The sequence below is a fragment of the Panthera uncia genome, chromosome B4, assembly GCF_023721935.1.
Source record: "Panthera uncia isolate 11264 chromosome B4, Puncia_PCG_1.0, whole genome shotgun sequence".
Taxonomy (NCBI): domain Eukaryota; kingdom Metazoa; phylum Chordata; class Mammalia; order Carnivora; family Felidae; genus Panthera; species Panthera uncia.
The window spans coordinates 114,290,222-114,302,925 of record NC_064809.1 but is presented as its reverse complement, the minus strand read 5'-3'; the positions used below and the strand labels follow the sequence as shown (position 1 = coordinate 114,302,925).

General features: G+C 38.5%; 1 protein-coding gene across 2 annotated transcripts in view; it reads left to right on the top strand.

The window, feature by feature from the left end:
• The window catches only part of CCDC38 (coiled-coil domain containing 38), a 59,079-nt gene that overhangs the window by 37,083 nt on the left and 9,292 nt on the right, over positions 1-12,704 (top strand). For both annotated transcript variants that reach the window (XM_049626106.1, XM_049626105.1), the window contains 3 exons: positions 6,095-6,164; positions 7,218-7,369; positions 8,646-8,781. In XM_049626106.1, the coding sequence (XP_049482063.1) occupies positions 6,095-6,164; positions 7,218-7,369; positions 8,646-8,781 (358 nt within the window). The remainder of the gene's footprint in view (positions 1-6,094; positions 6,165-7,217; positions 7,370-8,645; positions 8,782-12,704) is intronic.

Here is a 12,704-nt window from a genome sequence, read left to right as displayed (position 1 = left end):
ATAGTATCATGTCATCTGCAAAAAGTGAAAGCTTGACTCCATCTTTGCCAATTTTGATGTCTTTGATTTCCTTTTGGTGTCTGATTGCTGATGCTAGAACTTCCAACACTATGTTAAACAACAGCGGTGAGAGTGGACATCCCTGTCGTGTTCCTGATCTCAGGGGGAAAGCTCTCAGTTTTTCCCCATTGAGGATGATATTAGCTGTGGGCTTTTCATAAATGGCTTTTATGATGTTTAAGTATGTTCCTTCTATCCCAATTTTCTTGAGGGCTTTTACTAAGAAAGAATGCTGAATTTTGTCAAATGTTTTTTCTGCATCAGTTGACAGAATCATATGGTTCTTATCTTTTCTTTTATTAATGTGATGTATCACATTGATTGATTTGTGAATATTAAACCAGCCCTGCAGCCCAGGAATGAATCCTGCTTGATCATGGTGAATAATTCTTTTTATATGCGGTTGAATTCGATTTCCTAGTATCCTGTTGAGAATTTTTGCATCCATATTTATCAGGGTTATTGGCCTGTAGTTCTGGTTTTTGGGGGTTTGTTTGTTTGGTTGGTTGGTTGGTTGGGTTGGGTTTGTTTTGTTTTTGTTTTTGTTTTTTTGCTGGGTCTCTGTCTGCTTTTGGAATCAAAGTAATGCTGGCTTCATAGAATGAGTCTGGAAGTTTTCCTTCCCTTTCTATTTTTTGGAACAGCTTGAGATGGATAGGTATTATCTCTGCTTTAAATGTCTGGTAGAATTCCCCAGGGAAGCCATCTGGTCCTGGACTCTTATTTGTTGGGAGATTTTTTTTTTTTAATTTTTTTTTCAACGTTTTTTTATTTTTATTTTTGGGACAGAGAGAGACAGAGCATGAATGGGGGAGGGGCAGAGAGAGAGGGAGACACAGAATCGGAAACAGGCTCCAGGCTCCGAGCCATCAGCCCAGAGCCTGATGTGGGGCTCGAACTCATGGACCGCGAGATTGTGACCTGGCTGAAGTTGGACACTTAACCGACTGCGCCACCCAGGCGCCCCTGTTGGGAGATTTTTGATAACTGATTCAGTTTCTTCACTGGTTATTGGTCTGTTCAAATTTTCTTTTCTTCTTGTTTGAGTTTTGGAAGTGTGTGGGTGCTTAGAAATTTGTCCATTTCTTCCAGGTTGTCCAGTTTGTTGGCATATAATTTTTTATAGTATTCCCTGATAATTGCTTGTATTTCTAAGGTATTGGTTGTAATAATTCCATTTTCATTCATGATTTTATCTATTTGGGTCCTCTCCCTTTTCTTTTTGAGAAGCCTAGGTAGAGGTTTATCAATTTTGTTTATTTTTTCAAAAAACCAACTCTTGGTTTCATTGATCTGCTCTACTGTTTTTTAGATTCCATATTGTTTATTTCTGCTCTGATCTTATTTGTCTCCTTCTCCTGGGTTTGGGGTGTCTTTGCTGTTCTGCTTCTAGTTCTGTTAGGTGTGCTGTTAGATTTTGTATTTGGGATTCTTCTTGTTTCTTGAGATAGGCGTGGATTGCAATGTATTTTCCTCTCAGGACTGCCTTTGCTGAATCCCAAAGCATTTGGATTGTTGTATTTTCATTTTCACTTGTTTCCATATTTTTAAAAAATTTTTTTCTCTAATTTCCTGGTTGACCCATTCATTCTTTAGTAGGATGTTCTTTAACCTTCATGGTTTTGGAGGTTTTCCAGATTTTTCCTGTGGTTGATTTCAAGTTTCATAGCATTGTGATCTGAAAGTATGCATGGTATGATCTCAATTCTTTTATACTTATGAAGGGCTGTTTTGTGACCCAGTATGTGATCTATCTTGGAGAATGTTCCATGTGCACTCGAGAAGAAAGTATATTCCATTGATTTGGGATGCAGAGTTCCAAATATATCTGTCAAGTCCATCTGATCCAATGTATCATTCAGGGCCCTTGTTTCATTATTGATTCTCTGTCTAGATGATCTGTCCATTGTTGTAAGCGGAGATTTAAAGTCTCCTGCAATTGCCACATTCTTATCAATAAGGTTGTTTATGTTTGTGATTAATTGTTTTATATATTTGGGGGCTCCTGTATTCGGTGCATAGACATTTATAATTGTTAGCTCTTCCTGATGGATAGACCCTGTAACTATTATATAATTCCCTTCTTCATCTCTTATTACAGCCTTTAATTTAAAGTCTAGTTTGTCTGATATAAGTATGGTTACTCCAGCTTTCTTTTGACTTCCAGTAGCATGATAGATAGTTCTCTGTCCCCTCACATTCACTCTGAAGGTTTCTTCAGGTCTAAAATGTGTCTCTTGTAGACAGCAAATAGATGGGTCTTGTTTTTTTTAATCCATTCTGATACCCTATGTCTTTTGGTTAGAGCATTTACTCCATTTACATTCAGTGTTATTATTGAAATATATGGGTTTAGAGTCATTGTGATATCTGTAGGTTTCATGCTTGTAATGGTGTCTCTGGTACTTTGTGGTCCTTGCAACATTTCACTCACAGAGTCCCCCTTAGGGTCTCTTGTAGGGCTGGTTTAGTGGTGATGAATTCCTTCAGTTTTTGTTTGTTTGGGGAAACCTTTGTCTCTCCTATTCTGAATGACAGACTTGCTGGGTAAAGGATTCTTGGCTGCATATTTTTTCCATTCATCACATTGAAGATTTCCTGCCATTCCTTTCTGGCCTGCCAAGTTTCAGTAGATAGGTCTGCTACTACCCTTATGTGTCTACCTTTGTATGTTAAGGCCCGTTTATCCCTAGCTGCTTTCAGAATTCTCTCTTTATCCCTGCATTTTGCCAGTTTCACTATGATATGTCATGCAAAAGATTGATTCAAGTTATGTCTGAAGGGAGTTCTCTGTGCCTCTTGGATTTCAATGCCTGTTTCCTTCCCCAGATTGGGGGAAGTTCTCAGCTATGATTTGGCCAAGTACACTTTCATCCCCTTTCTCTCTCTTCTTCTTCTTCTGGAATTCCTATGATACAGATATTGTTCCATTTGATTGTATCACTTAGTTCTCTAATTCTCCCCTCATACTCCTGGATTTTTTTTATCTCACTTTATCTCACCTTCTTCTTTTTCCATAATTGTATCTTCTTATTCACCTATTCTCCCCTCTGCCTCTTCAATCCGTACTGCAGCTGCCTCCATTTTATTTTGCACCTCATTGATAGAGTTTTTTAATTCATCATGACTATGTTTTAGCCCTTGATCTCTGTAGCAACAGATTCTCTGCTCTCCTCTATGCTTTTTTCAAGCCCAGGTATTAATTTTATGACTATTATTCTAAATTCTTGTTCTGTTATATTGCTTAAATAGGTTTTGATCAATTCATTAGCTACTTCCTGGAATTTCTTTTGAGGAGAATTCTTCCATTTCGTCATTTTAGCTAGTTTTTTTGTCCCTTATGTGTTTTAAAAGCTTGTTGTGTGCTCTGCACCTGTGAGCACTGCTATATTAAAGGAGGGTCATACACTGTCCAGGGCCTGGCCTTTCAGGAGGTGTTTTTTTTGGAGACTGTTACTTGCTCTCTGTTGTTGTGACTTTAGTTATTTTATTACCCTACTCGTAGTGATATTTTGGACCCTCCACCAGGTGTGCTTTGATTTGTTCCTTGGAGTTGCCCTGTAAAGGAAAACAGAAAGACAAACTGGAGACAAAACACGCAAACACATAAATAACACAAACAAATAAACAAAAACAAAAAACTAAAGACTAAAAACAAAAAACCCAAAATACTGACTACAAGTAAAGAAGAGGGTGGAGGTGGTGCTGATGGAAGAGCACATACAAAGAGAGAAATGACTGGGGTGGGGAGGGGGAAGAAAACATAAACATTGATTAGGCAGAGAGACTAAAAGGCTTAAACCAGAGAGGGAGAAAGGAAAATAAAGAAGGAGGCGGGGAAAATGACACGAAGATAAAGTTACCCAGACAGAGAAACTATATGGCTTGATTATTTCAGAGAGAGAAAGGAGTGTAAAAAAGGAGATGCAGAACATGTATCAAGACGATTAAATGTGTCTATTTAGAGAGAACAATAACTAGAGTATCCAGCCTAGAGGAGGGAAGAGATAAGGAGGAGAAATGGGGGAGGGGGAAGAATATATCTGTATATCCAGAGTTGACCTAGAGTTAATCCAGGCAATGCTGCATCGCTTGTAGGTAGTAGCTGTCTGCAGGGTCTGTGTCACTCCAGCGGATAGGCAGTTACCCAGTGCAAGGGGCCTGGTTTGGCATAGTCCGAACCCATCTCTATTATGGGCCCCGGGAGTGATCCCTGAGTGGGATCCCTTGGTGGTGGGGGGAGGTTGCGGAATGGTGATCCCCCAGTCTCTTCTCCACGGAGCCGGAGCCGGACCTGGTGGACTCCATTTGAGTCATACTCACTGTGCCCTGAGCACAGATGAGGTGGTCCTTCTTGCTCGGCCAACTCCCCTGACCCTGCGCTTGGCTAGGATTCAAAGTCCTGCTCCATGCACTCTGGCACTGGGGAAGCGCCACTCAGTGTGACGATATGTGGTCCCAGCTGGCTTTGTGCTGCTGCACTTCAGGGAGGACCACCTTCTCTTACTGAGAACTGAGTCGCCGCCCTCACTTCAACTGAGTCGCCACCCTCTCTTCGAGCCCCTGGGTGGTGGACACAGGCGGGCTTTGTCTTTTCCCACAGCACTACAGGGAATCAGCCACGTTATCCTCCTGCAGACTGCGCCCTCAGCCCAGCCACTGCGCCTGGGAGTGGCAGATCCAGGCAGGTTCAGTGCTATCGCACAGCCTTACAGGGAGGGAACCACTTTTTCCAATTGTGGACTGAACCCCTGACATACCACCACACCCAGGGCTGGCTCCCCTCCTCCCCAGGTGTGTGAACAGGGAGTCAGCTCCAGTCCGAAGAAAGCCCCACAGTTAGAGATCGGATCCCTCTCAGTCTCAGTCCCAGGTCTTTCTCCTGTCCAGATATGGTCAGACACTTCCCCTAGCCACTCTTTCTCTTCCCTTTGTCTCTCTGTAGAAAGGGGTCCCTGCCCTCTGTGCCCACGTGGCCGTTTTTTATCTCCCCCAGTTCGCAGTTACCCACCAATCTTTTTTCCAGCTTTCCCATTTTCTTCCTAGTAGATTCAGTCTCTTTTCCTCTCAGACTCTGGTGTTCAAAGTCCTTTGGCTTCTGCACTTCTTTGTTTGAGAGTCGTGGGAAGTATGGATCCCCCTACTTCTCCACCATGTTGGTCCCTGGGGAAGCCTGAAGTATTTTTTGTGAAAGTTTTAATTACATAGATCACACCAATAGCCAGCTTTCTCTCCCTAGCCCATGCCTCTTTAATTTTCCAATCATTTTCAATTTATCCTTCTTAAAGGACTTTTCCAGAGCCACTTTGCAAACCACATAATTATTCTTTAAGAATGTACCTCAAGGTGCCTGGGTGGCTCAGTAGGTTAATGTCCGACTCAGGTCATGATCTCGCAGTCTGTGAGTTGGAGCCCTGCTTTGACAGCTCAGAACCTGGAACCTGCTTCAGATTCTGTGTCTCCCTCTCTCTCTGCCCCTTCCCCCATTCTCTCTCTCTCTCTCAAAAATAAATAAATATTAAAAGAAAAAAAGAATGCACCTCATCTCCCATCCCACCAACCAACATTTCCTCAGCCTGATCAGAAAATATTTTCAAAAAATAAGCTCTTCAGAAGACAAATATTGTATTACTCTAGGAATTAGCCTTATTTTGAGCATTGGAGCACATGTTTAGTTTGTCAAGACTGCATTAGAAGTGACAAAACACATGCAGCAATGTACGTTGTCATGTGTTTATAAAATTTTTTTGTAGATGCACCTCAAATAATTGGTACCATATGGTTTGGCCCTTCCTTGTGGTCTCACTTGTTTGCATATGTCAGCCTTGTCTGGGACTCAATCGGATTTTCTTTTGCATACCTGTGAAATCCATTGATTCCTGCAAACAGCAGTTTCCTAAAAGGCTAAAAAGGCTATTTAAAAAGATTATAGTTATTGAAAAGAATTATAGTTAGGTTCCAAAGACAACTTAGAAATAAAAGCAAATCTGTTCTGAAAATGGCTCAGAAACCAGGCATTTTCTTTCTTTTACAGTCTCACTGAAAGTATCAGTTCAGAAGATAGTTTGGAATTCTTTTTAGATGATGATATGGACTATGATCTGGTAATCAGATTATCTTTCTTGATTTGAATATTGCGTTTGGTTAAAAGTATAAATGCTCATTTTTTAAGAATTAAATTTCTTACTCCAAATATTCCACAAATTTCCAGAAGAAATTATGATTTTGATACTGTTTCCCAGTTGCCTATATAGTTCATCTTTGTCATCATTTTATGAAAAATAAATGTTTATAAGAAGGTAATAATTTAGGATATATACATACATATATACATATTATCTACAATCATCCTGTAAAAATTCCACTTTTTGATTGTTTATCATTTTATTGGAGTTTGAGATATACTGGGTATCTATACTGTAAGATAAGTCAACCTTCAACAAAACAGCCCTTTAATGTTATAAGGCTAACTTTGAGCTAACTGCATCCTAAAAGTTTTGTATTTTGTCTCTTTGTAACAGAGCCTAATGTCCTCCGGGTTCATCCATGTGGTAGCATGTGCCAAGATTTCCTTCTTTTTTAAGGCTGAATAATATCCCATTGCATGGATATACCACATTTGCTTTATCCATTCATCCATCAGTGGACTTTTAGGTTGCTTCCACCTCTTGGCTATAGTAAATATGATGAACATGGTGTGCAAATACCCAAGTCATCTTTTTAAAAACTAAATTTACTTAAAGTAATACGTATTTATTAAGTTTTGGGAAAATATAAAATAAAACGGGGGGAGAAAATGACCTGCACTTGGCCTCCTTTTTCTTTTTTCTATTCCTTCTCTCCTGCCTTTCCCTAGACCCATCTTTCCCTTTTTCCTGCCTTTGTCTCCTCTTCTGCTCCATCCCTCCTTTCTCTTTTCCTCACCTTCCTTTTTCCCTTCTCTAATACCTTTCGACTCCCCTAATACTCCAAATGTCCTCTTTTTGAAGGCCACCTCTCAAATGGAAATAGGCCTCTTTGCCATTCTCTGCCCATGCCTCTCTTATAATCAGAATGGTATTCTCCCCACCACCATCACCACTGTATTTTTCTAGATAAGTCATATGTGCATAAGTAGCATATTTTTAAGTAAATCATATTCATTACTGGTTGATTAGGAGCCAGAACTTTATTTCAAAGAACCAGAAGAGTTACTTCAAGTCCTCACAGAGCTGGAAGAGCAGAATCTAACTTTGGTACAATATTCCCAAGATGTAGATGAAAGTCTTGAAGATATAAATAAAAGAGAAAAACTTATACAGGATAAAATGTAAGTTATTAAAAACAAGCAGATTTATTCTATTAATCAATTCTGTCTCTAACCAGAGACAGAATCCAACTTATTCCTGTGTAAGCCTTCCTCACGGTCTCTCTGGATTTAGTGTGGGATTTTTTATTAATAATAATTTACACTGCAGGGTGTAAAATGTAGAAGTTATAATTACATAGAGTAGACTTGCTTTAGTTTAATTTTAGTCCCTATATCCTTTCACTTGTCAAAATATTTTCTTAGCTAGCAATAATAAAAGGCAGTTTGGAAGATTAAAAAGAATTATAATATCACCTGCCTTAATTTTTATTTTTATACTGAAGCATAGTTGACACACATTACATTGCTTTCAGGTGTACAACATAGTCATTCCACAGTTCATTAAGTTTTGCCTGGTGCGGTTTTCACTCTGCCACCTGCCTAATCAAATCAGGCTTTAGATGATAATGCTAATAAATGCATTTTCCTTGGCTGTGACTCTCACAAAGTTATGTCTTAAATATTATACCATTTTATAACATACATACAGATATATCAGGGCTCTCATAAAAAGGATTTCTGTCAGGGGAAGGGGGCTGGATTTGAGACTTCACAAAATTCCTTCTCTAAAATTTTATATAATTTTGGAAAATAACTTCAAATAGCAGAGAATAAATCTGTTTATCCACCCATTATAAAGATGTGTAAAGCCTTTTCCAGAACAGTTTTCTGGGCCAGTTGATGGCAATCTTTTCAAACAGTAGGTCTGAATTTGGACACTGAATTTTGGAGCAAATTAACTTATTCAAAAGTTAAGCCCCTACAAATCATGATCTCACAGCTACCCTTTACCGCTAGTGTATCCTTTTAATCCTGGCCTCCTCTCTCCCAATCCTCATAGCATATGGCACCTGCACGCTAACAATATGAGTTTGGGGAAGGAAGTGGGTGTGATTGGGCAGGAAAAGGGGATCTAGGTCAGAATCTATCTCTAGATCACACCACAACTTGGTTGGGTTCCTGACATGTCAACTCTGCTATTTGGAGGTCTCAGGGGAATCAAAGGAAGAAAATTCTTCCTGATGGAAGTTAAAAGCAGTTATGTGTGCATTCATTTTTCTCATTTTACCTGAAAAATGCTGCATGTACTTTGACATCTTAAAATACAAACTTGTATTTGGCTTACTAGACATAGGATGCCAACATATGATCTGGAAAGTGTGTTGAAGCTCTGGAATGATGGTGTATTTCTAAACCACAAATTACAGACATGGGTCTCTTTCTTCTTTTGCAATAGAAATAGCAACATAGCATTTCTTTTGGAGCACAAGGAAATGCTCAAGGCTAACTGTGTGAGAGAAGAGGAAAAAGCTGCAGACCTGGAATTAAGGTCCAGGCTATTTAGTTTTGGAGAATTTAAATCAGATGCTCAGGTAATTATTCTTTGCCAGTGGTTATTTTATTTGGCTCATGTTAATAATAATTCGCATTCCCTGTCCACTAAGCATTGGAATGGGGAGTTAAAGCACACCACAAGTCCTGGGTTGATGACAGAGGTAGAAAACAAGTTTAGAGTTATCTCGTCCATATGTAATAGTCAATTTACATAGTAGATAGAAAGCATTCAAACTGGCATTGGGATTCTCTTAAAATGTGCTCTAATTATTACAAAGTATGATGTTGAAATTGTTCTGCCCATAAATATATTTTAGTCAAGAGTGTATACACATGAAGTAGTTCATTGTCTATGATCATTTTGTTAGTAATTTGAAGAGCAAATAACTAACACGTGAAGCACTGCAACATCAGTCCAGCACTGAGCTTTTAACGGATGTCAGCCTCTCTTGCTGACATAGATCCATTATTGGATCTATTTATGTATGAGTCTCTCCCAGCTGGATGCAAACCCCTCCAGGGCAGGGACTGTATTACCCTTCCTAGTTAAATATGTTAAGTGTCCCTGTTAAGTAGGTGCTCAATAAATGTTTGTTGAATGAATGATTAGTTTCTAGACCCACAACAAACTTCAGCTAACAATGATTTCCATGTAAAAAATCTCAAATGAAATAAAAATTCAAATCTCATATGTGAAGCTAATACCACATTTATGGTTATGAACTTGATTTTCAAAGAGGTAGATTTGGGGTAACGCAATCAGATGATTGTCCTCTCTAACCATAAGATGGGCAGGGTTACAAAAGCAAAAGTTGCTTATGGCTTGTTTACACACACACATTTCCTAGGGTGGTATATAGTACCCTGAGTTAGGAGGGGGTGGGGTCATGCACTGCTAAAGCAGGAAGTGTGATGACAGTCACCTTGCAGTTCTTCAATGCTGGCTTTTTTTTTTTTTTAATCGTGTGTGTGTGTGTGTGTGTGTGTGTGTTAAAATGTACGTAACATAGAATTTATCACTTAACCATTTTAAGTGTACAATTCAGTGACATTAAGTATATTGGCAATACTGTGTAACCATCACTATAGAATTTTTCATCATCCCAAATAGAAACTCTCTACCCATTAGACAATTATTCTTCATACCTCCATCTTATCAGCCTCTAGTTAACTTTTATTCTACAGTCTCTATAAATTTGCCTGTTTTTAGGTACGTCATATAAATGGAATCATACAATAGCTGTCCTTTTGTGTCTGGTTTATTTCACTTAGCATAATGCTTTCAAGGTTCATCCATGCTATAGCATGTGTCAGAACTTAGTTCCTCTTATGGCTGAATAGTATTCTATTGTATTCATATTCCACATTTTGTTTATCCATTCATCCATTGATGAACATTTGGGTTGCTTCCACTCTTCAATTGTTTTAAATAATTCTGAAATTGACTGACATAAGAAAAATGTCAGATAAATATCAGTGATATTTCACCCTTCCCTTACCAAACCCCTTTCATCCATGTTTAGGATGGCTGTGAAAAACAGTAACATTTTCAATACTCTTAAATTTTGAGGCAACCAGATCCCTAAATAGAGAAGGTAGGATTGATCTGAAAATTACTTCTTAAAAGATTATCTATAAATTTTGGTCACAAATATAATTTTGGCATTCGTGTACTGCACACTCCGAGAAAATGGGGCCAGTAATTCATAGTGTCTCCTAGAGATGGGAAGTGCTAGGGTGGAAAAGGGGAAACAGAGCAGGAAAATTGATAGGGAAAAAGTATCCTTAGAATCACTCCCATTCTTTCAAATCTCAAAATGTGCAAAACATAATCCTTTATGAGTAAACATAGTTGTATCTAATTTTGATATTCATAAATCATCATAGTTACTTTGGAACTGTAACTATAAAATCAAGATTTTATTCTTTTAAAATGTCCACACTCCTATTTAATCCCTAACAACATTTTTTATGGATTCAGTATTTACTTTTAAAATAAAATTTTAAATTTAAGTATAAAATTATATTGAAAAGTGCTCAAATTATAAGCTAATTATAAATTCTCTCTTAAGAAATCTCCTCAAAGTGAACATACCCATGTAACCAACCCCTAGATTAGGGAATAGACTGTCATAAGCATCCCTAAAATCCTCATGCCCTCTTCCAGTCTCTACCATCCCTCAAAGGTGATCACTATCCTGACTTCTCTTACCATCAATTAGCTTCCATGTTTTGAACTTGATACCGATGGAATCATGTAATATATTTGGCTTAACTGGCTTCTTTCTCTCAAAATTACGTTTGTGAGATTCATCCACGTTGTTTTGCGTAGCAGTTACTTGTTCATTTTCATTGAACATGAAATGGAATATAAGCTATTGTGCATTTTGCAGAATGTATTCATCTCTGGTTTTATTCTTTCAAACAGGGAGCTGATCCAGTTCAATTGAGACTTGTGTACAGTCAGCACACAGCAGAATGTGACAGGGCTTAGAATTACAGAATCCTTTGACATCAAGACATCTTCCTGCTCCTCTATCCAATTTTGATGTAATTATTACTCCTAAGCATCGCTCTAGTCAGATCATTTCCCTTTCCCTTTTGGAAGGCATACGAAGTCCTTATCCCAGTTTTGGTCTTCCACAATCCTGGCCAACTCCATCTCCGGGGAGCAGCTGGAACTCCTCCCATCCCTTGCAGACTCTCAGGTAGCCCCTATTCCAGGGGACTCTGGGCTGGGCCTGCCATCTAGTGGCAGCTCCAGGAATTGGACACTTCACTTCTGTCATCAGGAGGCCTGTAGCTTGAGCTTCCCACTTCCTTTGCCTCTCTGCACTGTTGGGCCAGGCCCTCAATCTCTTTCTCATACGTGAGTCTTTATTTTTTAACCTCATTACCTAATCCTATTTTTTATGCTGTTCTTACCTTGTCAAGAAAATCTCTCTCCTTGTCTTTTCCTCTCCTGTTTCACAGGGGGAACTTAAAAAAAAAAAAAAAAAAAAAAAAAAGACATTCTGAAAAACAGAAGACATCCTGAAAGTCTATCCACCTCTGAAACTCTAAGTGTTCAAAAGGTCTCTTTCAGAAATTTTCATCGACTACTAACCATTCTCATATTAAAGTTGCTTTTTCTCAGCATCAGTGTTCAAAATATTTAAAAAAAATTTTTTTTTAAATGTACTCCCCTTGCAGCAAAATTGTTTTTACATACCTAATATACACTTCTCCTTGGTGGATGGGTATACTTTTATTTTTCCTTTTATAGTTTTTCTATTTCTAAAGTTTTCTAGAAGTGTTAATATAAATAGGAAATTAATGTTATTTAGAAAGGGAGAGAAAAAAGGAGCTTTATGGCAAATAGGCCTTTTGCTTTTTCTTTTACTTTTTCCTTTAATATTACTTTATGCTTCTCCAATTTTCTAAAAGGAGAATTTTTTTTAAATTTTAAACTTTAGTTCCAGTATAGTTCCAGTATAGTATAACATACAGTTATATTAGTTTCAGGTGTAAAAAGGAACATGTTTGTAATATAAACAGGAAATACAGTAAGTGTTACTTTAGAGACAAAAAAAAAGGGTGATTAGTGGTAAATGGGACCATCAGAAAGGTGGTTAAACCAGGAGGTGGGAGGGACAAGCTGTTGGAAGTAAACCATTAGTAACAGATCTTGACTTGCAATGAAGTGTTGGTAGCTCTGTAAGGAGTCTGATTCCAGGAGGGGTGTCCCATGGCTTGGAGCCACGTCTTGAGTGTTATTTGTCCTTGGCTTTATGATGATTCTCATCTTCTTGAGCAGAAGCAGGCATGGGGGCAGGATGCTACCTGGAGAATGATTTACTTTGCCCAGCAGTTTATTGAGGTCCTCTTAACTGCGAATGACGGGTACACGGTGGAGAAAGAATGAGAATTTTATGGTCTTGAAACACATGAGCTACAAGCTCGAGCATCTCTACCAATAGTT